The sequence below is a fragment of the Syngnathus scovelli genome, chromosome 1 (genome assembly GCF_024217435.2).
Source record: "Syngnathus scovelli strain Florida chromosome 1, RoL_Ssco_1.2, whole genome shotgun sequence".
In the NCBI taxonomy this organism is placed as follows: Eukaryota; Metazoa; Chordata; class Actinopteri; order Syngnathiformes; family Syngnathidae; genus Syngnathus; species Syngnathus scovelli.
The window spans coordinates 13,189,516-13,217,057 of NC_090847.1; the positions used below are offsets into that span (position 1 = coordinate 13,189,516).

General features: G+C 40.9%; 5 protein-coding genes across 10 annotated transcripts in view; 3 read left to right on the forward strand and 2 right to left on the reverse strand.

Moving 5' to 3' along the window:
- Positions 1-22,367, forward strand: part of ndufs8b (NADH:ubiquinone oxidoreductase core subunit S8b) — a 52,295-nt gene extending 29,928 nt beyond the window's left edge. Inside the window, exons 1-7 of one of the 4 annotated variants that reach the window (XM_049749696.2) lie at positions 18,086-18,185; positions 20,236-20,284; positions 20,374-20,433; positions 20,512-20,601; positions 21,015-21,187; positions 21,269-21,397; positions 21,973-22,367. In XM_049749696.2, coding sequence (XP_049605653.1) covers positions 20,236-20,284; positions 20,374-20,433; positions 20,512-20,601; positions 21,015-21,187; positions 21,269-21,397; positions 21,973-22,104 — 633 coding nt within the window. In that variant the 5' untranslated portion in view covers positions 18,086-18,185 and the 3' untranslated portion in view covers positions 22,105-22,367. Of the gene's footprint in view, positions 1-18,085; positions 18,186-18,848; positions 18,999-19,744; positions 19,823-20,233; positions 20,285-20,373; positions 20,434-20,511; positions 20,602-21,014; positions 21,188-21,268; positions 21,398-21,972 lie in introns of those variants that run through there. The other 3 variants (XM_068651679.1, XM_049749686.2, XM_049749706.1) reach the window with 3 other exon arrangements.
- On the reverse strand, positions 1,460-6,457 carry zgc:113229 (uncharacterized protein LOC550612 homolog). 2 transcript variants are annotated; one of them, XM_049749465.2, is made up of 7 exons: positions 6,214-6,457; positions 5,254-6,030; positions 5,066-5,190; positions 4,222-4,621; positions 3,765-3,873; positions 3,512-3,687; positions 1,460-3,170 (listed from the first exon to the last, which is right to left on the reverse strand). In XM_049749465.2, exons 2-7 carry the CDS (start codon positions 6,028-6,030, stop codon positions 2,925-2,927), a joined length of 1,833 nt encoding a protein of 610 aa, XP_049605422.1. In that variant the 5' UTR covers positions 6,214-6,457; the 3' UTR covers positions 1,460-2,924. The 2 variants fall into 2 exon arrangements, with proteins under 2 accessions (XP_049605422.1, XP_049605431.1); XM_049749474.2 differs by having other exon boundaries at positions 3,807-3,873; positions 5,254-6,457.
- Positions 7,255-11,345, forward strand: rad9a (RAD9 checkpoint clamp component A). The gene is made up of 12 exons (XM_049749543.1): positions 7,255-7,500; positions 7,583-7,656; positions 7,760-7,833; positions 7,920-7,968; positions 8,104-8,218; positions 8,353-8,452; positions 8,712-8,818; positions 8,944-9,050; positions 9,139-9,203; positions 9,307-9,396; positions 10,234-10,435; positions 11,005-11,345. The coding sequence occupies exons 1-12, from the start codon at positions 7,467-7,469 to the stop codon at positions 11,110-11,112; spliced, it is 1,125 nt and encodes a 374-aa protein (XP_049605500.1). The 5' UTR covers positions 7,255-7,466; the 3' UTR covers positions 11,113-11,345.
- On the reverse strand, positions 11,138-18,693 carry tbc1d10c (TBC1 domain family, member 10C). Of its 2 annotated transcripts, XM_068651668.1 has the most exons (12): positions 18,554-18,693; positions 17,688-17,902; positions 17,380-17,562; positions 17,178-17,266; positions 15,802-15,901; positions 15,616-15,723; positions 15,279-15,385; positions 15,067-15,181; positions 14,912-14,977; positions 14,511-14,700; positions 13,843-14,000; positions 11,138-13,018 (listed from the first exon to the last, which is right to left on the reverse strand). In XM_068651668.1, the coding sequence occupies exons 5-12, from the start codon at positions 15,817-15,819 to the stop codon at positions 11,420-11,422; spliced, it is 2,361 nt and encodes a 786-aa protein (XP_068507769.1). In that variant the 5' UTR covers positions 15,820-15,901; positions 17,178-17,266; positions 17,380-17,562; positions 17,688-17,902; positions 18,554-18,693; the 3' UTR covers positions 11,138-11,419. The 2 variants fall into 2 exon arrangements, with proteins under 2 accessions (XP_068507769.1, XP_049605364.1); XM_049749407.2 differs by lacking the exon at positions 17,178-17,266.
- Positions 22,368-23,407: 1,040 nt separating the features above from the next.
- Positions 23,408-26,673, forward strand: ran (RAN, member RAS oncogene family). Its single transcript, XM_049749746.2, has 7 exons — positions 23,408-23,533; positions 24,326-24,372; positions 24,477-24,561; positions 25,581-25,706; positions 25,787-25,974; positions 26,050-26,220; positions 26,298-26,673. Exons 2-7 carry the CDS (start codon positions 24,337-24,339, stop codon positions 26,340-26,342), a joined length of 651 nt encoding a protein of 216 aa, XP_049605703.1. The 5' UTR covers positions 23,408-23,533; positions 24,326-24,336; the 3' UTR covers positions 26,343-26,673.
- The last annotated feature ends 869 nt before the right edge of the window (positions 26,674-27,542 follow it).

Here is a 27,542-nt window from a genome sequence, read left to right on the forward strand (position 1 = left end):
TTCCTACTTTGTTGAGTAGAAAATTGCATTATCACAAGGAATTTCTGTTTATTTGGCACATCCACAATTTCATTTCAGATAGTACTAACATGATTGTCTGTTATAAACACGCAGCAAATGTTGAAATGGAGACGGGCTCCTTTCACCAAGTGGCTATTAGATCAACTAAGATGCTCTTTATGGCTCTCATTGGGATTGAGCCAAGACAGTGACTGTGAAGGGAGGCCTCTGAAGAATTGACAGCTGTTAGCCACAATGTTTGATGCACTAATCTGATCACAGCAATCAATATCGTGCATATAAAGGAAATGACAGTGCCATTAAGTACTCTAACTCACTGAATGCTTTCTGATTGTCACTGAAACCAATCGGAAAGGCATGAATTCAAACGTAAAAAATATTGGTTTCCTTAGTGGAGCTTGGATTGTAGCTGGTCGTAGTCCTTTAAAGGGCAAGGAACTATGTTTTAATATCCATATAATATGCAATTAGCATATGAAAATGGATAACAAAACCTCTTATTGTGAGGTAAAAGAACTTGAGTTTGTAGGGACTCATTTTTAAAAAATAGATTGATAGTAAAAATCATGATCAACAATCAAAACCAACGATGCAAATTTGCCCATTAAGAGACAAATCGAATCTAGTTTACTGTGATCTAATGTAATCATTTAATAATTTTTCAGATCTGTCAGAAATGCAGTTCTTCATTGCATCATGAGGTGTGGCTAAAATTTGTTCCACTCTTCAACTCTGATTGTGTGTCCTCATGATTAAACATAAAAGGGTAGATAAAAGTCAGGCTGCCTGTCTTGCATGCTGGACATGACAATAGTTGTAGTACATACTTTGCTGTCTTTGGGAAAGAAGCATCTTTTACTCAAGACAATGACTACTTGCTGCTCCTTGTCCGTCTGTACTTTCTTGTATCCCACCTTTACTCATTAGCGTTGCAAAACTTGCGGGCGGGTAAGCTGGAGTCAAGCCTATGGCAGGTGACATTTGGGCAAGAAAAGGGGCGCACCCTGAACTGGTTGTGACGTAATCACAGGGCACATAATGTTACCCTCTTAAAATAATGGGCTAAATCATAGGTGTCAAACAGGGCACATAATGTCACCCACTTAAAATAATGGTTTAAATCACAGGTGTCAAACTCCAAGCCCGGGGGCCAGGTCTGGCTCACAACATCCTTTTATGTGGCCTGTGAAGGTAAATCATAAGTGTATGTTTCTTTTCCAGAAAGTTGTCTTCGCTTATAACAACTTTGAGATTTTTTGCGATTTTTTCTTTTGCCTTAAACATCTCCTCATCATGCTGGCCACTTCAGCTAAAATCTGCTACATCCTTACTTAAAAAGATAGATAGAAGTAAGAGCACTTTAATCTTTTAATTACCAAGTAACCTAATGAGTGCATAGGTTGTGAATGGTAAGACTGAAGACTAACCAAAAAAAAGCTGAGCAAAAAATACTTTTAATAAAGAAATAAAGAAATAAAATTACAAGAAACAATACTTTCATTATCTCCATCAGCAAATTCCTTCAACATCTTGTAACATGGGCTGCCACTGTTATAATGATGCAACACTCTCAAAGCTTATTGGAGCTTTAACTTGTCCACTAAAATAACAATGACTCCTCATCCAAAAGAAAACACTGATATCGAGCAAACAACAAGTTCAGGTGGAATAACGAGTCCTTTTAGATTATAAAAGATGCTTGAGTTGTGAGATTTTGGTGAACATCCTTGTAACAAGGACAAAGCCACATGGTTGCGGCATATAGGTCACGTAAATTTTGAAATAAGCGCCACTTTGGTGGAGGCATTCTGGAGAACCGTTAAGGAAAGGCACAGTGCTTCCAGTATTGTGAGGCAAATAAAATTACACAACCCACAAGTCACTCGGTACCTGTTGTGACCCACAACAAAACACTTGAGGGATGATTAAATTATATATTGCCCGCTTTTGTGTTACTAAATATTAGAAATGTCTCTTAGTATGTACACAACTGCAAATATTCTTCATTAATACTGGCACTACCAATCCAAACTGTGCATTCTTTTCAGAAAGACCATGACATTGTTAGATTGTGCAAGTGTACACAATGAAGTGGTGTGTGTGTTTTATACATCGACCAATCACGACATTATGACCACCTGCACAATATAATGACATGAAACAAAGATCTGTATCAAAAAATCTGTCTTTGCAAAGCTAATTTTGATTGACACTGACGGAGAGGTGTTAAAGTCCCTGTGATGTCAAATATGTCTTTAGACAGAAGAGTGTAATTATATGTTCTGTTTAATGTATGACTGGAATTAACAAGCTTCAGGGACTTCCATCAAACGGGTGGCGGGCTCGTTCGCCGCATCACCTTCTCACTTATGGATTTAAATAATGACAATAAAATGTTCTGTTAATTATGGCATCAAGAGATTTTGGGGTTGTAGGCAACTGGGCCGAGTAATAAAAAGTAGGCTAACTATAGCAATAGCTCCACAGTTAAGTACTACATAGTTCTTAGTCTTTGCATGTTTGCAGCAATTATTTTCAAACATATGTACTATATTGTATTACAAAAACAATTTAGGAGTGCACTTTTAATGGTATTTAATTGAATGTTTATCAATGCTGGTGTGGATTGCAGTGGTGTGGAATTGCATGGCATCATTTAGGAAGCTAGAAAGATGTAGAGATATACAAATAGATAGATGATAGATGATGCAATTCTATGCCACTGCAAACAACCATAATAATAAAGATTGTTCAGCTACTACCTTTTTGTTTCTTTTAAAGTGTGTGCATTGTTATCTTCATAAAGACATTTTTTTATACACACTGCATAGTATTTTATTAGATCCCGTAAATAGGTGTGTCAATGTGTAGTTTAAATAAATGAGACAGGTTTCACTGCATGGCTATCTGTGTTTCTTGCCAGTGTTCCTTTTCTTCAGGGCCCGTATCCATGCAGGAAGAGCAGGTCGACGTGCCGGCTCCTCCTTCTTTTCCTCTGCTGCTACATGCTCCTCATCCTCCACTTCTTCTGATCCCAGTTCTGTTCCGTATTCGTCCTCTGAGTCACAGATATCCACATCCACATCAAGCGGTGGAATCACCTGAACTGTCTCTGCAAAACAAACTCGCCGGTTGGGCTCCACTCGTCTCTGAAGCAGAGGAAGAGATATCCGGTTGAAAACAAAAAGTTTTAATTCACTTATTCGTCAGTGCATTCTGTCACATATATAAGAGCAATAAAATGAAACCAGAACCTGAATATGGCCTTCTGCTAGAGCACGCAATAAATGCCTCCACACAAGCAGTATAACCAACATTTACCATGAGCCTTAATTTCTTTTAATAGTGTCACCATACATTTCGTAATGCTAATGTGGATGTGCATAGAGTTTTAATAATTGAATAAACGTGAGTCGAGGGCACCGCTCCTCGGAGTTTTGTGACAAATAGCGAGATTCGCCGTGGGGTACTCCACCTCCGAATTCCTTACCCTTTTGCTTTCCAAGGAGGAATCTGAATTGGTGTGTCTGAGGACTCCGCGGGGCACGGGACCACAAGGAGGAAAATGGGAGGGAGCAGGAGATGCGGAAGATCTGTTCGGGCTCAAGAAGGGTGGGGTGTCATGCAGCTCTGCATCGCCCATCTCATGGCTGTTTGGCAACTTCTCTGCAACAAAAGAAAGAATACAGTTTCCACCCATGACTCACATCCATCTTACTCCTATATATTATTTTAGTTCTGACCTTCCAGTCCTTGTTGTCCCTCTCGTCTGGGGCTCGTCTCACCTGATTGATATTGTCGCTTCCGGTTGACTCGGTTAGTCGGCGGCGAGTCATCTAGAATGTCTGCACGCTGGAAGATAAGAGTAAAGGATGCAAAATATTATTTATTCTTACATTTGTTCAGCAATGCAGGGAATCCCAACCAATGTGCCGCGGCGTTCTGTGAGAACTCATTAGGAGTGTCCTGAGAAATTATCCGGATACGTCATTTTTCTGAAAATGATCTACTATGGAATACCTTTATGCTTATCTGTCTATCTGTGTAGTGACAGGCAGAACAATGAAATGCTGGCCCACAAGATGGTGGAGGGTACAATGTAAAGAATGTGCCGCGGCTCAATAAAGCTTGGGAAACACTTTGTTGCTATACCATTCATTCTAGTTGGACTGCACCATTAACAGTTCAGTGGTATCTAACCTCAACAGTGGAAGTTCTTGCTTGTGGGTGTCCCTTCTGCTTCTGTTGCGTTTGAGTTTGACCTTGTTCCATTGGCTCTGATTGATCAGTTTCACTGTCCACTGTGCTGTTCTGCATAGGTGTTTCCGGAGAATTCGCTCTGACGGGAACTGGCAAGTTACCACTGCCGAACCTCCGCTGCCTGTTCAACCCTCCTGACTGGTGGCTAGCAAAAATGGATGGACCATTATGATTTTGTTTAGGTGTGACATCCAGGCTGCTCAGCGTCTTCTCCGGTGTTCCCTGGTCAGTGTAGGATACCGACAAGTCAGCATTAAGGAACTTGGCCCACTCTTGGCCTGAGACAATCTCCTCCAGCAAGCTGCCTGAGCTGAAGGCAAACTGAAAGTCGTCGCTTGATCTGAAGGAAAAGAAAATCAAACTTAAAGTTGCAAATACATGACAATAGGCGCTTTCCTACAAATGTAAATGATGAGTCTGGTCAATCAAAGTGTTGCAAATGAATGCAAAAACAACACATACCGAGCATTTTCATTTCACTCATTTGTCAATTGATTGTCGCACAGTTACTTGCGCACGCCTTTGAATGTTGGAATTCATCCTGGCATTGAATCAATCTCAACTGGATTGTTCCCGTTGTTTTAGGAGCTTGTAAGTGACTAGAGTGTGATACACATCGAACACAACGACGGAAGAAAATAGCCCAACGATATAATCACAGTGATAATATGGAAAAAAATTCACAAACATCGTACATATTTAGATTCAGGATCCGAAAGAACTTTCAGCTAGTGTTTGACAGACTGCTGCAATCAATTCAAGTACAGTACTGCAGATTAATTACCTGACAAATGCATCAATCGCGTCATCCTCTGATGGCACAGTGGGGTTTTCACCGCTTCCTGCCGATGGGAGGTTCCTTTCTGTGTCTTGATTTAATGTGCTGATAAGATGGCTTTGTGTTGAACTCTGGGGATCATAAAGAGCATTTTAGACTCGTGAGTGGAAATGAATTAACTATCTATAACTCACCGTGCTCGTCCCATCCTCCTCGGACTCCTCTTTCCCTTTTTTGCCAGGCCTTTCCAGCCATCTCTCCTTGAGTTTCCGAGTCCATCTCCTTGCTTTGTTTTCTGATGACCGTTGGTTTCTCTTGGTCATGCTGCTACCTTTATGAGGAATCATTTGCATGTCTCTCCATTTAGACAAATCTCCAAATCCTCCATTTACAGCATGAAATGGTTTATTCCCTTGATTGTCCACAGTAAAATCAGTGCTTCCCCATGACCAGTCATAGGCATTGTGTTGAAATCCACGGTCTGGCTCTTTACTTCCAAATATCTTGTCCTCTTGCACCCCGGTATCCGTTCTTTCTGAGGAAGGAAGAGCTTTTGTCGACAAGCGTTGTCCTGTTGACGAATTGGAGATCTGAGACAACGTAATGTTCTTCGACACCTTATCGACACCCGTGTGGCTCTTGTCTCTTTGGGGTGGGAAGAGAAGGTGACTTTTGTATTGTTCAAAGCCATGAAGTCTTTCTTCAGCTTTGGGGCTAAGAGTACTTTCCGCAGAAGACACCTCAAATCTTTTTTCAGGCTCACCAAACATGAAGCCATTTGTAAGGGCATCACTTTGTTTCTTGTGGTTTTGGATCGATCCCACTCCATCTGTCCCCCATGTGGGGGCAGGGGCGAGCAGTTCACCCGGATGTTCTTGTGCATGCCTTTCTCTTCCAGGCTGGAGTTTCAGTCTCTCCAACATGGACTGCAGTAACGCCTGACTGTTTGGTGGATTGCTCAACTGAGACATCTAATTAAAAAATTGTAAGACATTAAGTCCTAAACCGTTCATAGAGGACATGAAACAAAACACACCCATACACAGTTCATTCAGAAAAGTGGTTGAAAACAGAATAAATGTTGTTTAAAAGAATCTCTGAATGGTTGTTATCCATTTTGGACTTATTCCAGTCGGTTTCCATGATTTCTTTACCTTTTTCTCAGACTTCTTCAGCAAGCATAATAAATCCACCGTTCCACAAGTGAGAGCTACTTATCATACTCTATCTCAACCTGTGCATATTTTTCGCCCCTGATTCTTAGCCATTTTTGCCGATATAGCAGCTGAGTCAAGCTCTGGTGTCCCAAGATTTGTCACGTTTGTCTTTCTGCACAGGGTCCAGTGGCTCCTCTCCACTCAAGCAGTCACACGCACCCAGTGATGGGAGGAGAGGCAGTACGTTCCTAGTGCTTGGTGGAACGCCAAAGCTGACTAACAAGAAAGACCGGTGAGGTGAGATAATTGGCTCTTGACAACAACCCTCATGCTCTCTCACTTTATTATTTTTTTTATAGTTTTATCCATGGTTTCAGCTGTGTGGTGGAGAGAGCATCTTGAGAGCACCTGATACCTATTTGCCTTGGGTGTTTTATATATTAATAGTAATAATAAAATGTCACAGTGGTGTGTGCTGCTTTGAGGAACAAAAAATATAAATAGCCTCTTTATGGAGTTGATTATTAGGGTTGAGTTGGCCTCTAACGGCTATTTCTTCATAGTGAACTTGTGGAAACCTTACTGAATGATTGACTTAAAAATTACATTAAGTTTGCCATTCATAACAGAAAAAAAATAAGTTTGCACTAAGCATTTTGAAAATATTATCGTTATTTAAAATTGTTAATACAGTTATGTTGTGCTTTGTTTCAATTTTGTAGAAGTAACCCGGATTTTTGTTTGTTTTTAAGGGGAGGTTTCACATAAGTTTTTAGTATATTACACAAGTATATTTGGCTAGAAATCAAACTAGAAAATGACCAATGATGTTAACTGAATATTAGCCAATGTTAAGTTGGCAAAAAATAAATAAATAAATAAATAAATAAATAAATAAATAAATAAATAAATAAATAAATAAATATCCATAATAGTTTATGCACAAATTGATGGCCATTTATTTCATGAGGTTTGATGCGCATGCGTATGGCAAAACACGCCCCTATTTGATAGTCTGTTATTCCGATTGGTCCACAGGGCGGAAGTGATTTGGGGCGGCATAAACAACAGATGCACAGTGTGATTGTTCCAGTCCGGTCACTGCTAGATTAACAGAACTAAGTATCTCCCAAAACATACTATGACTACGGCATACGGAATACATTCTCCAGCTGCGCAAAACTCTGCTGTTCCTCCTTAGTAGGGAGCTTGCTCGTTTAGTTGCTAATAAAAGGATTGTACTTATAGAAATGGACTGCGTTGTGATGAGTGGAAACGTGAAAGGTAAACGCTTACTTTAATTTCATGCCTTGCTATTATTTTTTGCAAGCTCTAAGTATATTCTCTGTGCTTATTTATGCTCCAGTATTGGCCAAAGCCATCCACTCCTTGTCCAGAATTGGAGAGGAGCTCTACGTCGAGCCTCAGAAAGATAATGGGGTAAATTTCGCCAAATGATGAAACATCCCGCAGCGAGACACTTTCTATATTATGAGTGTTGCTGTTCTGAACGTATGCTGTTTTCTTTCTGTTATTGTTCTAGCTCGCTCTGCGGTCTGTGAACTCTTCTCGGTCGGCTTATGGTTGCTTCCTGTTTTCGCCTCTCTTCTTCAGCAGGTGCAGACCATGGGTAGACTGTGTGCGTGTGTCCATGCGTGGGATATTTTGACACCAAGTGTCCCTCTCCTTTTGTTTTTGTGCAGGTACATTGTCCCCAATGGCCATGCCTTCCGCTGCAGGATGTTAATAAAGGTGGGTTAGGAAATGAAAGTTCCATGATAATGTTGCAGTCCATATTTCTGAATGTCTTTTCATGTATATGTGCATCTGTTGTGTACGTGTGCGCACACGTGTGTCTCTGTGTGTTTGTCATATGCAAATATCCAGAGCGTGCAGGCAGTATTCAGATCGATGGCATCTCTGGAAAAAACAGTGGAAAAGTGTCACATCCATCTGGATGAGCAAAAGGATCGCCTCATCTTTACACTGCATTGCAAATACGGTGTGGTCACGTCACCTCCTCCTCCCCGTTGGCAGACATTACGCTCGCATGAGTGAAACAATTAATTTCATCATTTCACTCTGAGATTTCAGTCTCCGTTAATTTGCATGCCATCACTGTTTTGCTATCGGCAGGCCTCTTGAAGACTTACAACCTGTCTTTCCAGGACAGTGAGAGCTTACAAGCAGTATTTGATAAGGACAGCTGCAGAAATGTACTTCGAGCCATTCCAAGGTTTGTTGTTTCATAGCGAGGCACTGATACCACTTTTCATACTGAAAATACTTACGTTACGTTTGAGTACTGACTGATACCAGTTACCAATACTAGATAATAGAGATGAATCTATTAATCAACAGCTAGTAGATTATTAAATTAATCGACTCTTATTTTTGATCGTCATGAAGAAACTGCAATTGGCACATAAACATTTGAAAGCAATAGAGAAACTATATAAAATAAAATTCATCAAGTGTTGCCTTGTCTTTCTGAGGTTGCTTCTGGACACAGTTGCACATTTCTCACCATCTCTGGAAGAAGTGACTCTTTCTGTCAGCGATGAGCGAATGTGGCTAAGAAATCATGTGGATGAGGAATTAGGTGATTCCCAAATTTTGTTTTCTTACGTTATATTGATTGTCACAATTGTTGTTAAAATGATGTCAAAATAGATTCATCTGTCTTCGCTTTCATGTTGAGAGTTTTTTTTCCCCTCTCTCTCTCAGCACAGTCCAAGGCCATGCTTACCGAACTGTGTCTGGCCTCCGAGGAGTTTGAACATTTTGCTGCCCAAGCTCACATCAGCATAACCTTCTGCCTAAAGGAACTACGGGTGAGAGGAGAACTAAAGAGATTTTTCAACAGAGTCTCATTTGGAAAAAATTGGAGTGCAGCGTTAATTGATGTCATCTTTCTTGCAGGGTTTGCTATTTTTTGCTGAGAATACAGGTTTCCCTATTTCTATGTACTTCGATGAGCCGGGCAGGTATGCATGCATGTTCACTCAAGAAGCGATGTTAACTGAATGGACATCACTATCACTGTCGTTTATCGATATGTGCCTGTGTTTTTGTGTGGGTATGTTTCAGCCCTCTTGTGCTCTCGGTATCAGACAGCGTCCTGGAAGGAAACTTTGTGCTGGCCACACTTTCAGAAAATACCAGAAACGAAACAAAAAGGTAACAAACAGCAACCATGCATATGTTAGTAATGTTATTAAAGTATTGAGTTATGCAAGCTGGGTTTTGGGTTTGGTATTTTTCCAACTTTGTAGGCACTATGTGGGGTTTAGTTTTCATTGCAATGGTTTGCCACTCAGTGGGATAGGGGCTCAACAACATGAATCAACATTTAATGTTGTTTACCTTTTCAATCGCTGTTATACTCACAGCTTGGCAATGAAAAGCATCACTCATTTCACTCTCCACTTATTCATTTTTTACTCTATAAAATCACAAATATTAAAGTCATATTTTTTTGAAGGATTATGATCACAAAGTAATGATTATGTTGCACATGTTAAACAGTATGCAGAATTATTTCTATCCCATTACAAAATATACTGCAGTAACTGTCCCGTGGTAATGTTCCTCACATAAATGTCAGAATTGGGAAATTCAAGCAAGTTGCTCTGTAAATGAGTTTTTATAGGTAAGCTACAAGGCCTGGTTTATGCCACATTCCAAAAGTAAAAATGGTCACGTGTTAGGAAAATAATACACAACAGGATACATACATAGGATTTCAAAAGCTGCAAAGACAATGCTGTTCAATGACGACCTTATGTTTGTCTGAATGATTTCTGCATTATACCGCACACTCGTGGACTCACCTTGTCATGGATTTTAAAAAAGTACTTTTTCATGTAATTCTTTATTTTTTTATTTTTGGGAGCCAACCCTCGTTATTCACGGAAAACGTTTATGGGTGTATATTTTCTTTCTTTTTTTCCATTCATCTCCGTTACCAAACTTAAAAAATGTCTAACTTCTTTATTCTCATCATCTTTCCTCCAGTGTGCCCCCTCCTGACGACTGTATGAACGACGACATGGACTCCTACCTCATCGCCATGGATACCAGTATGGTGGCAGGTCCATCCACAGCGGATTCCACAAGTTCAAAGCGGCAGATGGGAGCTCATCATAGGACAGGGCTGCACAGTGAACAAGAGGAGGAAGAGGAAACAGCGGAAATATATGGGCCACCAAACAAGAAGGTTCGTTTCTCCACATAAAAAGTTCATTGCTCCACTCTCCATATAAACACGTACAATGGGTCCCTAGAGATTTTAATTTGTTCCATGAACATAGTCGTAACTCAAAATTTGTAATATTTTTCATTTGGAAATACCTTTAATCAATTCCAGACTCCTCTCCAAAAAACAAGTCGGGTGGTTTTTTTTAAGTTAGAAAAATAACATAATTTTGTACTTTATAAAATCATATAATATTGAAATAATTGTATGCTTCCATTTGGTTTGTGTGCCTTGGCCACTGTGGTCGCCGCCTGAGATGGATTTTAACATGGGGTTTCTGCTGCTTAACTCATATTCCACAATGCAATATTTATTATCGAATCGCCGATTGAGATTACGGAGAACATTTTAATGCATAGCCAACTCTTGCAAAATTCCCTTTAACAGCCTCTTTTTTTTAAGAGTTGTTTACTATATCCCAAGGCACCACTTTAGTTAGAATATAACATTGACTAGAAAAATAAAATGCTAGTAAGAAAAGTCTGATGAAATTCTGACAGTTTCTCTTTTCGTGTTGTGTACTGTCACAGTTCTGTTCCTTGTTGTTTGGATCGGTGCTTCCGCTGTCGTCTCAGATGAGCACTCAGCGACTGAGCAACCAGGAAGTGCTCGCCAGTGACAGTGAGGACGACACATAACTAGACTGACTGTGGGTTGAAAAAATTCTGTGTTCATTTTCCATTTCTTAAGTGATGGCCTGAGATAACGTTGTGGAGAGCACCTGCCTTTGTAAAATATAAACTTATTTTTTTATTGTTATTATTACATTGTGAACTGGCAATCATGTTGAAACTAGACATGAAGGTATTTCAGTTTCTTTTGAAAAAAAGAAAATATTTTCCTCAAAATAAACCAAACAACAGAAAGAAAACAGGATTCTGTTCATTTACAGGAGCTAAGCATTTGAACTCATTAACCCAATTTGAAGAAGAAGCAGAGGATATATTAAAAGTACGCTTCAGCATAAGAAGGGGAACATTTCATTGTCTCTCTTTGCACCTGAAAACTTTTTCCTCTCGTTTGTGGTTTTCTCCTCTCTCTTTGCTTCCCTTTCTTTACCTCTTTCTCTTTGTTTTTCCTCAACTTTTCATCCTTTATGTCCTTTTGTGTTTGCTTACGCTGCCACCACCTCCTCCTCTCCCTGGAGTTCACTTGCTCCCCGTCCTCCTCCTCAACCAGTATTTCCATACCATCACTAAAATCCTGGATCAAGATGGTGGGGATTTGGATTTTAGCTGTGCCCTCCTCTGCGTACTTTTTGGGCTGCCTGCGGAAAAGACTGAAATGTTTAGCCGGCTCAGGAGGTTTGCTCTCATGAGCACTGTTGTCCGGAGGTTTAGCATTTACGCTTTGAGCGGGGTCACTGAAGAGATCTTCTGACAGGCGTCGCGTTAACTTTGAGCCGCGGGAGCCGGAGGACTTACGGATGCAAATGTCACCAGAAAAGTGGGGTGCCCCGTTCACAGAGGCTTGTTTCAGGCTGGGAATTATTTCCTTATGTGATTCTTTTGGTTCATTTGTGTTGTTGCTTTCTGCCTGACAGCAAGGAGAACATGCTTCACTTGTTCTTTCTATCTGATGGATGCATTGAAGCGAGGTCATACAGGTAGTATTTGTGGAGCAAAACTTGGCACGATTTTGAACGTCATCTAATTGCTGCTGCATGGTTGCATGTTTCCCGACCTCATCTTTTTGGGTTTGTGCCAGGACGTCACTTTGTCTCTCTGTCTGCGCTTCCAGGTTGATTTCTGTTAACAATTCAGTCCTACGGTGGTTTTCTTCCTGTGACAAAGTCCTTTCAGTCATCATGACAACATGCCTGTTGACAGCTTGAATAGACTTGTCCTGATCCAATTCTGGACATGTTTGGAGCTCAGATGTTGCTATTTTATCAGTTGTGTCTGTCTTAGCCACATTGTTCGTGCCTGACTCTGATTTTTTGGCATTCATGTTTAAAGTTACCTCCGCTCTAGGTTTTGTCGCAATCTGATTTCTTACCTCATCTATACAGTCTCCGCGCACGTGTATGTGGTCTTTCTTTGGGTCCTTGCAAGAGGTGTGTTCAACAGGCAAAGGATGATTTTGTCCATTTGTACATTGGGTCATTTCTGTCATCGCACTTGCCACCTTCTTCTTTTCATCAGAGTTTTGTCTTTGTTTTGCTTTATGCTCTAGTCTCATCTCCAAATTCAACTCATTGTCACTTCTCCAATCATTTGCTCCCATTGAGTGATACCTTGAAACTCCTCCCCCGACCCTCTGTACTCTGACGTTCCCCCCGCTGCTCCACTTCTTGTGAAGAAGCGAAGGGGACAGCGACAGGTGGGAGGCCGAGCGGGCAAGAGGCACAGAGAGGTTTCCCGTCTCTCTTGCTTTCCTGTCCAGCTCTGCCTGGTTCAATTGAGCCCTCTCCCACGCCATACGGTATCCATAGCAGCGACCTCGAGGGTCAAAGGTCGATGAGGGTCTGTCTTTTTTCCACTTTGCCAGCTCCTTCTCTGTGTGTTTCTCCAAATCACTGGAGGAAAGTGGCACGGCACACACCTGCAATATCAACATATTTTTATCTGATTTGTAAGAGTAAAACTATTTATGATGATAGATAACCGTGTTTATGTGTGTTTAAACCTATGTACACTACCGTTCAAAAGTTTGGGGTCATCCAGACAATTTAGTGTTTTCCATGAAAACTAACATAATTGCACAAGGGTTTTCTAATCATCCATTAGCCTTCTAACACAATTAGCAAACTCAATGGACCATTAGAACACTGGAGGGATGGTTGCTGGAAATGGGCCTTTATATACCTATGTAGATATTGCATTAAAAAACAGACGTTTGCAGCTAGAATAATCATTTACCACATTAACAATGTATAGAGTGTATTTCTTATTAGTTTAACATTATCTCATTGAAAAAATAGAAATTTTATTTAAAAAGATAAGGACATTTCTAAGTGACCCCAAACTTTTGTACGGTAATGTAAACATAGTATGTAAAATGAAAATAATTGTGCTCACATTGCCTGTTTGCAGGAAATGCAGTTACTAGTTGCATTGTTTAAAAGTAATCATTAAAGGGCTCATAAAGTTGTTAACTTGGTAACATTGACTGCACTTTTGTAAACTAATTTCTCTGTTTGTAGCTATGCTGTTAGTGTGAGACGTGCAGGTAAACCAGGAATTATGGAAGCTGCTACAATTTTAATTAACTGATCAAATTGATTAATCGACCAGCCCTTATTATTTTATTCATGAATTTAGGGTGTCCCTTGGAGAACATCACAAAAACTGAAACGGAAATGTCCCAATATAAAAAAGATTCTCTGCCATCATGCCTAAATGTCCTGTCAATGTCTCATGCCTTACCTCTACTATGAATGCGTCGTCCTCTTTTTCGACCTCACACTTGACATCCCTCAGCCTCTGCAGAGTCTCCATCTGGTCCTGGCACTGCTTTCTCTGTTCGGCTCGACCCAGCACACGACGCACCAGCACTACCGCCACCTGCAGCAGCACTCTCACCCCTGGCAGCACAAAATGGGTGTGATGGGACACACGCACGCACACACAGAAAATCATCTCAAGTGTCTTATTTTACAACCAAATCCTGTCATAAGGCAATTGGTATTACGCGTTTATTTCACAATTTACTAAAGCAAAAACAGTGGTGCTTTGGTACCATCTTGTGGCATCCTGGTTCCATGGAACTAAGCTGAAGTGAATAAAGGAGCTTTTTGTAATATTTTGTCGTGGGCTTATGACAATTATCGGCAATTATAAACCTTTTAGCAAACATCAGGGATTCACTGTATTAAAAATTAGTCCAGAGACCCCTGTTACTTTTATAAAAGTCATTAAAAAGTCAATTGTCTACATGTCAACATTAAAGGATCATTCCTCCAACAGTGTTAAGCAAAACTGAGCATTATCCTCTCAGGTCTTCCGGACTTGTGCGTTATTGTATCTTGTCTTGCAGGTAAATTTTGAGGCACAGCACTTATTTCATGTTTTGTCAGTGTGAGACAGGAATTTACCATTGCAGAAAAACAGGTCCCACACTCGGAGGAGAGTGTTGAAGGGTAGATGGCGCGTGAACAAACACATCAACCAATCTGTGGCAAACATGAGGGGCTCCACCTCGTGGCGCCGCAGATGTTTGTATGCCGATGGACACGTCTTTTTCAAAACCCAGGTCAGCACGGTTGCATCAAACAAGACTCCCTCCTGCACCACACGTGAAGTTCATATTTATGTCCTAACTGCTCTAACAATTATTATTTAGTTACCTCAAATAATGTATCTTTCTTCCTCTGTTTGAGCCAGCAATGTTTATAGAGAAGCGGAACAATTAAATTATATCCCAGTGTCAACACACATCATTAATTGAGCATATGTTCCTTGGGTCACTACAGGTTGAGAAACAGGGTATACTCACCAATAGAGGACTGTAGTACCCAGGTAGGTAGTGCTCACTAATCTGGACCAGACACCAAAAGGCCTCCTGCCAAGAGTAGCTTTCATAAGATGACATCAAAATCGCATTTGACATTTTACTGTATGTGCTAATTAGACAATTATAATTGCAACTACCTCTGCCGGCATGTTCATCAGGAGAACAGCGGCCACTGGCCCTTGTGCTTGGCAGTAACCTTCCCCTGGTTGGTACTGAGTGTATGCTCTTAACACCTGGAACAAACCTTGCTGCCTAAATGCACATGAAACACCATTACAATCTGATAAAGTTGCCTTTGACAGCCTTCATGTCTTTTCTGCATAACAGCGTCAGAGGAAAGGTCCCGTACCCATGGCCGTCCTTGGAGCGGAACATCTCATGGAAAGGAAATTGTCGGTCCAGATCCCTGTTGATTATGTCCACCCACTTCTGCAGAGCGACTTGTGAGTCCAGAGACTGACACAGAAAAAAAAGCCAAAGTAAATAAACGGGTACATAGCGTGATCAACTAAAAGATAAATCAGTGACAGATGTTAAGTGAATTTAAACTACATTCGGTTTTTAAATCTAATACATAATCATTTTGAGGATTCACAATGAAAATCGCTCATTGCTGCATGCATCTTGAACTTTTAGTTGTTTGTTTGACTGATACGGTCATGTTTTTTTTTTTTTTTTTTTAATACCTGGAAAAATTGTTTGTTTTGGTTCATCCTATTGGTGGCGCCGCACAGCAAAGGCCAACACTTTGCTCGAAGAGAAGTTGGGATGCCTTTTTGACACTGCACTTTGATCTGTGGAAAGGTCATATGTGTGTCTACCAGCATGACAGCCATTCATCTTAATTTGGAGCATTGAATCAAACTACACACCATGTTAGTCTTCTTCATCAAGATGCTCTGCCATTGGTCTATGATGTTGATCCACTTGGCTTCCCTCTGTCTGACTAATTGAGGATGTGGACCCACAATGCTGATGACAAAAAAGCAAATGACATTTCACTTCCCTCTGAAACATAATGAAATGCCATCATGTTAATCACGTAACCATATAATCACAAAATAGTACAGAAAAACTGAGCCAAGGCATACAAGAAAGAAAAACAGATATTTGTCATCAGGTAGAAGAGCATTGAACTGTCTGTCACTATACGCCAGTGGCATAGATAGATGAAAAAAGGTGAAACATTTATAAATAAATAACTTCCTGGCCAATTTCGGTGACATTGGACAATTTCCAGCTGTACAGTACAAGCTCTCAAACATGTTCCAATGTGCCAAGACGTACTGCTCACAGCATCAAACTAAGTATTGTACACAATGTAGGTAATTAAACAGTTGTGCAGTGTTGCTGCTTGCAGGACTTGATTTCAGTGCTGAGCCCTCCAGAAGTAGGACAGGAAACAGGAAAACCACACGACGGCAGAGTGATGGCTCCATGGTTACAGGTTAGGGTGTTGTCAGTCAGGACTCCGAGTATGAAATCAAATCACTTAGTTGTGCGTCAGATTGGGTGACTTTTAACTTTCTTACTTCCATGAAACGCATATTTATTGTTAAAGGCTTGTGCTAGTTATGTGCCCCAAAAAACGAGGGGGGGGGGGAAATACACTTTGCTGATAATCATGGTTTTACTAAAGAGCACAATGTGAATTTCAAAGTCCATAGAGTCCATGTCATAGAATAAGCAAGGATGTGCAACAGGTAACCACACTGAATGGCACCTTGATTTAAAAAAAAGAAAATAGTTATTATAAACATGTTTAACAAATTATTAACATGTTTATCATCCTGTTTTAACGAAAAAAGCATATTGGAGGTTTATCAACGTTTTTTGTAGATTATTTTGCGAACTAACACCCATGGTTACGTTTACTGGCAGTGTACCACTTATTCAACAAGTTTGGGGGTTTAATGACATGTACAGTAATATATTTTTTCCCCACTGCAATTTAGCCGTGAATTACATTCTGACCTGGGCCCTATCTCCCACGAATAGCGACTTTCCACTATATAGTTTTAAGTAGAAATATCCAACACTAGATGGTAGACAGCTTGATTGCACTTGCACAGGTCTTAAACCTCCCTGTACCAGAATGTCAGTAGGCCTAACCATTTTTGGCAGATTTGGAATGACATACAAGATAAACCTAGTACTTCGATAATATTACAGTTTTTACTGAGTTGTTAACCTAACAATCAGGTTTGGGGAATTTTGGTGGAAGCCAGGGTACCTGAAGAGAACCCACCTAAACACACGGAGAACATCCGCCTGAGATTTGAACCCCAAACCGCAGAACTGTGAGGGAGATGACGTGCTAAGTACTAGATTGCATGCCTGTGATGTCATTTTTGGAAAACAAAAAATCATAACTTATGATTAATCAATATCTGCTTAATGAACATGAACAGTCAGTCAGGAGTGAGGCTACCAACAATCACGAAGCTTACCTGGTTTCAGATCCATTCAACACTATGAAGCCAAAGCGGTCTGTCTGAAGTTTAGGACTGAACTCTGACCCTGCATCAGATCCACAACTTTCCTCATCACTGGACATATTTAGACCTCTACGACTCGATGTCCTCAGCATTTCATTGGAAGACGAGATGAGAGATGATGAAACTTATTTCAAGCTTTGAAAAATACATTTAAAAAAAAAGATTCAACCTTAAGCATGTAGCCTTAGATCACTTTCCACCTTGTAACTAAACAACATACATAAGAGTCGTTCAACATACAATTAAAAGGAGTTCATTACCTTCTGGCATGTCCGCCCTGCTTCATCACTGAAAGTCACTGAACTGAAGATGAGTGAGATTCTGTGGTGGTGGAAAATGAACAACTTCCTCTTCTCTCTGCTGCCATCTCCCACTGTTACTGACGCAGGGCAGAATCTTGCCTCAAATCTACTTCTCTGTAACTAAACCACGTGGGTTTTTCTGGAAAATAAACTTGTCTGAGGCATATTTTTTGCTGGAAGATGACACATTCATCATATCAGTGTGAGTAACAATGCACCTCCCCTCCCACACACACACACACACACACTTTATAAAAATATACATTTTCCTCTTTAATATAATCCAACCTTGGAAAAGACCAGAATTCCTTGCAAAGTTACAATTCATTTACATATTTATTTTTATTGCAAGTCCTAGATGAAACACAAGTAACCGGGGGCCGTGAACGCATTTTTGCATTCACTGCGCATGACAGTTAGCGGCGTTTTCCGGTCGGCGATCGACGGACAGCAGAGGTAAGACTCTTCAAAGGTCATCGTTAACAACATATGACATAGCGCTTGTTCATCCAGACGTCAACATAATCAACTCGAGAGTGACTGATGGCCACCCTTTTGAGTTACAAGAACAAATAGGGAGGTCCAGTGCTCTGAGCGTGTCCTCTATTTAGCTAAATTAGCTTAACCTGTAAAATTACAAATCGACGAATACTTCTAATGCTATTAAATGTCAAAACTGAAGCCGTGCCAATAAATCAGGGTCATATTTATGGAACTGTTATGTTCTTGTATTCTACGAAGTTGAGGTCAGTATGCGGACGATTAGCTAAATTTCAAGTGTGTTCATATATATAATGTAACCAATGAGACATATTGCAACATACCTCGATGCCCTAGTGTGGTAAAAACATTTACTCAGTCCGCTAAATTATTAAATGCGTTGATGAACGGGTACGTATTTAACGTCAACAGTTACTAGTCCACTGTCGTAGCTAAAGCTCTTGTAATAACACGCGAACGCTCCTCACACGTTTTGTTTCCTATTATTCCCATGTCCCTTGAATGTGGCACAATTCTGTCGTAGAATCGGGGATTGCCTACAAGTGGCGCTGCTACAACGAGTTCTGTCAGAAATGTTCCAGGATTGACGTCACAAATGTGTTCCCCAGTGAACTTATCCCCCTGGAGTCTTTCTACTGTCCAATCTACACTGCTGCTTTCATGCACTCCATAAAGAGTTCCTCCGGGATCTTCCGCAGCGCTGTTGTCATGGCCATCTCAATGTCAAAATGTTAATTTCAAAACTGGTATTCAGGGCATTGTGAGCAGGCAAGTTTTCATTGCAAAGCAGCTATGCGTTGTCCTGCCACAACTTTTGCTTCTCACATATTATACAAAGATGTTTGATCGTCTGCTTGAAATTGAATAGGAATAGTCGTATTTTGGGTTTGAAAAATATCTTTTGTGACAGCAGTTCTGGGAGTTAGTTTTCTATGTTTGGATTAAAATTAAGGATTTAAATCTGTGTTTGGAAGCACTACCTATCCACTACATTGTGCATTATATATTGAGTTGACCACATTCTCTTTATAATGTCATTAATCAAAGTCAAAGTCAGCTTTATTGTCAATTTCTCCACATGCCAAAGACACACAAAGAAACCGAAATTTCGTTCCCCCCTATCCCACGGTGACAAGACATGGCCCACAATAGACAATCAAGTAAACAACAGCGTGCTAAATAAATAATGAATAAATAACACAACAAATAAATAAATAAGAGGAGCAAAAAGGAGCAAGTGTGCGTACAGCAGACATTCCAGAAAATAGCGCAACAGTGCCGCACGCTACGCAGAAGGGGGTAGCGAGTTCAGGGTCCTAACAGCCTGGAGAAAGAAGCTGTTGGCGAGTCTGGTGGTGCGGGAGCGCAGGCTCCTGTACCTCTTCCCAGAGGGCAGAAGGTCAAACAAAGAGTGAACCGGGTGACTCACATCACTCGCAATCGAGGTTGCCTTGCGGGCGAGATGGGAGGTGTAAATGTCCTTCAGGGAGGGGAGCGAAGCACCAATAATCTTACCAGCCGTATTCACTATGCGCTGCAGGGCCTTCAAGTTCTGTTCAGTGCAGTTACCACCCCAGACAGTGATGCAACTGGTGAGGACGCTCTCAATGGTGCCACGGTAGAATGTAGACAGGACTGCCTGAGGAGCACATGCACGCCTGAGCTTCCGCAAGAAGTACAGGCGGCGCTGAGCTTTCGGCAGCTTTTTTTAATGTATCCCTAAATGCATCTTAAGGAATGGTGGATGGCAATGGTAATTATCCCATGATGTACTGTGCAAATACAGCTAAAAGATTTACTATTTCTATTCATGTTGATCTGGTAAATTATAATTGTAACACAGAAATGAAATAATTAACGGTGTGCGAGGGTAGTGCTAAACATTTCTTTTTTAAATGACAAATGAGTGAACTTTACGGTCCACTGTATAAAAACCCCAATGTAATGAATAGGGAGTGAATGATTCCAAACGCTGCTTATGTCTTTTTTTAAAACCGCCTTTCAGATGTCTGCCTCACTGGGTCAGCGCCTTCTCCACTGCTACTCCAAGACAGGTGCTGCCTCTTCAAAATATGTAAAATAAAAAAAATAAAAAACAAGGACATAATTAATTTAACTCCGAAAAAAATGTGTATGTTTGCAGGCTCGTTTGGGTGCACTAGTGTACGTCCCTTCAGCGTTGGTGTGCAACGTAGTGGCTTCAGTGAGTCCTTCAATCAACTGATTCATATATTGCATCTGCATTCAATACATGCCTTTAAATGTCTCCCTCCAATTACAGAGTATGTAAATGCTGTGGAGCCGCAGACAGACCTCAAGTCCATCACTGACCGTGCTGCAACGACTCTCCTATGGACCGAACTCTTCAGAGGTCTTGTGCTAGTGTGACTCCTCTCCTCCTAATCAAATGAATGAATGAACACTGCTAACACTGAGGTTTTGCTCAGCCGCTTTGATATGATAACATGCAGTATGGCTGTGGCTTGCTTTTACCTACCTAACTTGCAAGTCCTGGCCAAAAAAAACAATGTTGGGGGTATTGTGTGAAATAGCCCCATTGTTATGTCACAATCCGCCAAAAGTTAAAATATTTATCTGATTGTTTAATTTCACATGATGGGTGCACTCCAGAGATGCAAATGTATACAAGCAATTAAAACGTAAGCTAATCTTAAACTATTTTGGCTTGGAGACGGCATTGCTTAGTAATTTCCAAAGCTCTCTCCACTCTTAATGGTAAAATACACTGACTTGTACATTGTTGGGCACCCCTCCTTCCCTCAGGATTGGGTATGACCATGAGTTACCTCTTCCGTGAACCGGCAACCATCAATTATCCCTTTGAGAAGGGTCCCCTCTCACCTCGCTTCCGTGGAGAGCACGCCCTCCGTCGCTACCCCAGCGGGGAGGAGCGCTGCATTGCTTGCAAGCTCTGTGAGGCCATCTGCCCCGCTCAGGTGCACACGATCATACCATTTTGAGTCTCTTTCTTTTAAGTCTGACATCAGTGATTCATTCATGGTTTCTTTTCAAACAAGGCCATCACCATTGAGGCTGAGACTCGAGCTGACGGCAGCAGGAGGACCACGCGCTACGACATTGATATGACCAAGTGCATCTACTGTGGCTTCTGCCAGGAAGCCTGCCCTGTGGATGCCATTGTTGAGGTGGGAACTTTAGGGCTTTTTGGGAAATATAATTAGGTACACTTGCACAATCTGGCTAGCTTTAATGCTCAGTTTTGGTAGACTGTGTTGCATTAAAGAAAGATTAAGACTCATACTCATGTAGTAAAAAGTCCCCAAGTTAAAGTCCCAAGTTAAAGTCCCAATGATCATCGTCACACACACATCTGGGTGTGGTGAAATTTGTCCTCTGCATTTAACCCATCCCCATGTGATTTTGATCCATCCCCTGGGGGAGAGGGGAGCAGCGAGCAGCAGCGGTGCCGCGCTCGGGAATCATTTGGTGAGCTAACCCCCCAATTCCAACCCTTAATGCTGAGTGCCAAGCAGGGAGGCAATGGGTCCCATTTTTATAGTCTTTGGTATGACCCGGGGGTTTGAACCCACAACCTTCCAGTCTCAGGGTGGACACTCTACTACTAGGCCACTGAGCCGGTAAAATGTATTCATTGCATAAAAACGCACTGGAGCAACAAGTGAGCAATATTAGCATGCTATTTTTTAATTCCTCAAGTTCAGATGTGGCAAGACTTGTGGCGATTCTGTTTTTCCTCCAGGGTCCGAACTTTGAATTTTCAACTGAAACCCATGAGGAACTGCTGTACAACAAGGAGAAGCTGCTTAACAATGGAGACAAATGGGAGGCTGAGATTGCAGCCAACATCCAAGCAGACTACCTCTACAGATAGACTGCTCGGGAGAGCTGCCAGGCCAAACTGTCCGTATGTGTCCACCTTGAAAACATCATTTATCCTCCAGTGCATCATAATTTTTTCTCACAAAGAAGGACTTAAGTCTAGCTATAGATGGCAGTGTCTCCACACGCTTCCAGCCACATAGATAAATAAATTATTGTATTTGTTTTACAGTCAGGACTTTGAGGCAGCGTTCTGTTTGTATTTTTCTTGATGCAATTAAAATCTTGAAATAAAGTCGTTTTTCCAAAATTTCACTACAGTATTTATTTTTCTGTTTTGTTATTAGTGCTCAACTGTTGTCTGAAAATGTCACAATTTATTTTTTTTCAATTAATGGGCAGAAATTATATATAAAAATGTGTGATTACGTTATCAAGACCAAGCATTCATAATATGTACACTTTGTAGGCTGTGGAATCAGGTTATTAGTAAATAAAAAGTAGATAAGGGGGTGTTCACAATTTTATGATGCTTCTGTTTTATTCTTTTTTTTATTTTATGGTAGGGTTAATCAAATCCTATTGTGTATTGCTCGTGAACCCTGTTCTCGTGAGAAGCTAAACAACGTTTAGATGTTCTTGTCTGACTTATCTGTGATGATTGTGTTTATGTTCAACAAAGAAACAACCGGTGAGTCTTCAGGGAATGTATTCAATGCCCCCCCCCTCCCCTCCCAAAAAAGACGCAAGTGCACCATAATAGGGTCTCTGAAGAAACCAAGACTGCTGCTGTCTTTTTTTCTCTCGAAGATTCTGCTGCTGCAAATTTGTGAATGCTGGAGAGTTGACACAAATTATCATACACCAAAATGTTTCCTCCTTTCACGTTTCATGACTTCTACAAACTATTCCAACTTCAAAATGTATTTTTTATTTTATTCCGGATATCTTGGGCACTGTTCTTATTCCCAAAATACTGGGATCTTAACTCTGGCTAAACATTTCTGACAAAGCTATGGCACCACCAATCCTAGTATAACGCCATCCCTGCACATTCTCAAGAAATGAGATAAATCTAAAATCCAGCATTTTATTTCAGGTTTTAAGCGCGCTTTGACGGCTCTTCGGAAATATTACCCCCCCCCCCCCCCCCCCAAATAAATAAATAAATAAATAAATAAATAAAGATGCGTATGCTTTGGAATAAGCTGAAGGGTCCTACAAACGTTTCCCCGTTTTTCTCCTCAATCAGTACAACAGATATGTTCACACGTCACATGAAACGACGTATTCTCAATTGTGAAGTCATAGACGAGGGGGATAAAACAGGGTGACGTCACAACAACTATGGTTGCTGCCTTCGCAGGGCGATTTTGCCGCTGTGTTGGTCACGTGATAAGGGCGGAAACTGACTCATAGACCACGCCGAATCTCCCGCCGCACGCAGCCATTTACTCTTTCCTTGGTTCGAAATACCACTGGTAAGTCCGCTTTCTCATTCCCTCGTGGGCCTCTCCACGTTAAAAATCTTAACAATAATCCATTAATATATATATTAACACTCCGTTGAGTATACATATGTGCGTTTAAGGTCTGTAGGGTTGTCTCGCGGCCTTCAGTGTCGGTAATGGAATTTTTTTTTTACTTGGCCGTTTGTGTAACTCGTAGCTCGGTTAGCATGTTAGCATGGCGTAAAGAAAGAATGGCGCCCATCCTGCGTGCTAACTAGCTAGCAAAAGGCTTTTGCGGATTTAATGCTGGTTTGTTCGCTTCGACTTCTTGAGTATATAAAAAATATCCACATTACAATTTAGTCATCCTCGCTAGATTTTGCGGTGTGAGCTTTGTCCTTTAAGATCTGCTACGGCCTGAGACGTGTTAGTTTCCTCCACTTGGATTGTTCAGCAAAAGTGTCTGAATGGTTCACAGTAAAACTACGTGCGTGTTCATTTACAAGCCTCTCGGTTGTGTTTATTTTTCCCAACATGTTATCGTAGTGTAACATCTCATTTGACTAAGTACGTTGCACGTTGAGCTAGGCTACCATGGAACATACCAGAACGGGGCGCTGTGTCGTGAACGGGCGGCGTTATACAAAACTAGCTACTTTAAAAAAAATTGTTTCATTTTAATTTAGTTTTTTTTTTAAAAAAAAGTCGTATTTGGCTCAAGTCCATTGTTGGCGCAACACCGCTCTTGCTTGATGATACAGCATGAAGTTGAGGATGACGTACACATACGTGCTAGTTTGTAATCCCGCTTTGTGTCTCCAGATTTCGCAGACATGTCCCTGGATGATAGTGCAGTGGTTACTTTTAAGGTAGGTGATATGGATGGATGGATTTCTGCAGTATTGCACAACATTTTTAGGGGGGATATGAGATTTAAATCCACTTCTAACAACTGCTTTTATCTCTTTGATAGCTTGTGCTGGTGGGTGATGGAGGCACCGGCAAAACAACCTTTGTGAAGAGACATCTTACAGGAGAGTTTGAAAAGAAATATGTTGGTGAGTGCTATTGCGATAAAACATATCGACTATTAAGGGGGATATAGTCTGTGTAAATCCGTGTATCATTCGTTCTTTTCAGTTCATCAATGTTAATAAGAGTGACTTCTTTGTTTTTAAATAAATTATTTAATTGCACTTAGGTGACCGTCACACTCGACTGAGACAAGTAACATACAGTTCCTCATATTATTACACCATGCTTGAAAAAATACAAATCCTGGTGGTATTAAAATTATTATTTTTTTACCTCTGAAGTAACTAATTCCCAAGGTAGCACAGTTGCTAAATCATGACAGGAAACAAGAAAAATAATGCAGTCACAATCAACAAACTCTTCATTCATATTTACATTGTTTTTTTGAAGTGGCTATAGATGGGAGAGGTTTGAAATCTCCCATCACCGCTGGTACAGATATGCTTGAAGTCACTTATGTTAGCCACAAGCTAAGTTTCCCACAAGCTAAGTTTGAAAGTAAACAAGCAGCACTTTTACTAACATAAACACTGCCTCTACATGAAGCAAGTAGCATGCTGCAGTACACACAGAATATTCATTACAAATAATTGATCTGTGCCAGTGGTGTAGGGTGACTGACAATTAAATGCTCTTCCACTAGATGGCAGGAGCTACATAATTAGCCCATGTACAAACTTTCTAATTTAGATTTGGTGGTGTGCTTTGCCTCAATAAAAATGCTCTCAAATGGACCATAATTGTCTGTCTCATAATGCGTGTGCAGGATCGTGGTCTAAACTGATTGTGTTGGCAAACAAGCCAACATACCTCTACCTCAATGCTCATTACAGAACCCAGCAAATTGAACATTAAAATCAAACTCAGTCCTTGCTTTGATCTTAGGTGAAAATTGAATAATGAAGAAATGCCATTTTGGATCTTAAAATCACTTCAAATTTACCCATTTAAAATGCAACCAACCAAGCCCTAAACTTCTACTTGCTCTAAACTTCCACTTGCTGATCATCATGACGTATTTACTGTTCTCTTGTATGTGCAGCTACTTTGGGAGTGGAGGTGCACCCACTGACTTTTCACACAAATAGAGGCGCCATCAGGTTTAATGTGTGGGACACAGCTGGCCAGGAGAAGTTTGGAGGCCTGAGAGATGGCTACTATATTCAAGGTGACTGTCGTACTCCATGTGGCATTAAAATGAATCTAAACAAAGACTTTTTTTCAAGCAAACAAACTGTTTTCTCACAGCCCAGTGTGCCATCATCATGTTTGATGTCACTTCACGCGTCACCTACAAGAATGTGCCTAACTGGCATCGTGATCTGGTGCGCGTGTGTGAAAACATTCCCATTGTGCTCTGCGGTAACAAGGTCGACATCAAAGACAGGAAAGTCAAAGCCAAAAGTATCGTCTTTCACCGCAAGAAGAACCTGCAGGTAATGCTCAAACAAAGTTTGCATATGTAAATCACATCAATCCTGAATGTGACATTTTGACTGCTGTCTTTGCAGTACTACGACATTTCTGCCAAGAGTAACTATAATTTTGAGAAGCCTTTCCTGTGGCTGGCAAAGAAATTAGCCGGGGATCCCAACATGGAGTTTGTAGAAATGCCTGCTCTCGCTCCCCCTGAAGTTGCAATGGACCCAGCCATGGCTGCCAAGTATGAGGAGGAGCTTCAAGTGAGTGGAATGTGGATGGATGATTTCTACTTTAATCCTCAGAATGTATTAGCTTCATCTAATTGTTGTTTGTCCAGGTTGCCTCACAAACGGCACTCCCAGAGGAAGACGATGACCTCTAACATGCTACGCTGTCTCCCTTCTTCTCCCTCCCCTCTGTGGGTCAACTTGTTGGAAATTACCCCATAACTGTTAAAACCCTCTGATGTTTTCCCTCCTCTTTTGGGGGGGGTGTTTGTTTCCTGTTTTATTTTGTTTTAAAAGTCAGTTTTGAAAAGATCTGGTGGAAAAAGGGTCATTGTTTCATTGTATAGACACCCTCCTTAGTGTAATTAGCATGACATGCTTCTCTTTGTTGAGCACCATCCTACACTTAGCCAGCTTGCAATGCTGTTGAACGGTGTGTTGGAAGCACTAAGGGAGGAAAGTTTGAATAAAGATGTTCTCAAGACATGTTGAGATGTATATTTTTATTATTATTGTGGGGCCATTATAAGCACCATAGGACATGGGTAGGCAACTCTGGTCCCTGAGGGCTGGTGTCCTGCATGTTTTCCATGTCTCCCTGTTACCGATTCAAATGGTCAAATAATTAGGTCTGCAGAAGCTGGTAACAATCCTGATCATTTGAATCGCGCGTGTGGCAACAGAGGGACAAAACACGCAGGACACTGGCCCTTGAGGAAAGTTGCTTTCCCATGCCATAGGACTTCGATGTTTTGAAGAAACCCATGATTGTCGCAGTTTTATATTGAAATACACATTATGGTAAATAAAGACAGAAGACCGAACGTGCGGAGGTTCCTCCTTGTTAACGTCAGCCTGGCTCACAAACGTTGTCCAGCCTATTTGCCCCCTTGTCTACAATGAAAAAAAAAATCATTACAATGAGATTTTCATTCGTAAAACCACCAGGGGTCAGTCATACTTAGTCCAGCTGTTTGCATAGTATTCCTTGTTTCTCTTACGTAACAATCTTGTGCTTACTGTGACACCAATATACCCGCAACACTGATCTGGATTTAGAAATGCAGTTTGCATGTCCACGCAAATTATATTGGGCTGTGGTACTTATTTTCCATCACGCATCATCTGGATACATCTTTTACTGTATGTCAATATGATTAAGTGATCTAATTGTAACAATTTGAAGCTAGTTCTGATCATCTAAATATTTCTTAATTCTTTGGATGCTCAATGGTGAAAAAATAGTTAAATCCATCGTGTTTTATGAAATAGTGCAAGGTGTCTCGGGAGTATATTGGCTCGTCCCACAACACCTGAATGCACCGGCAGCGCAGGTGGCTGTGGGCGTGGCTTCA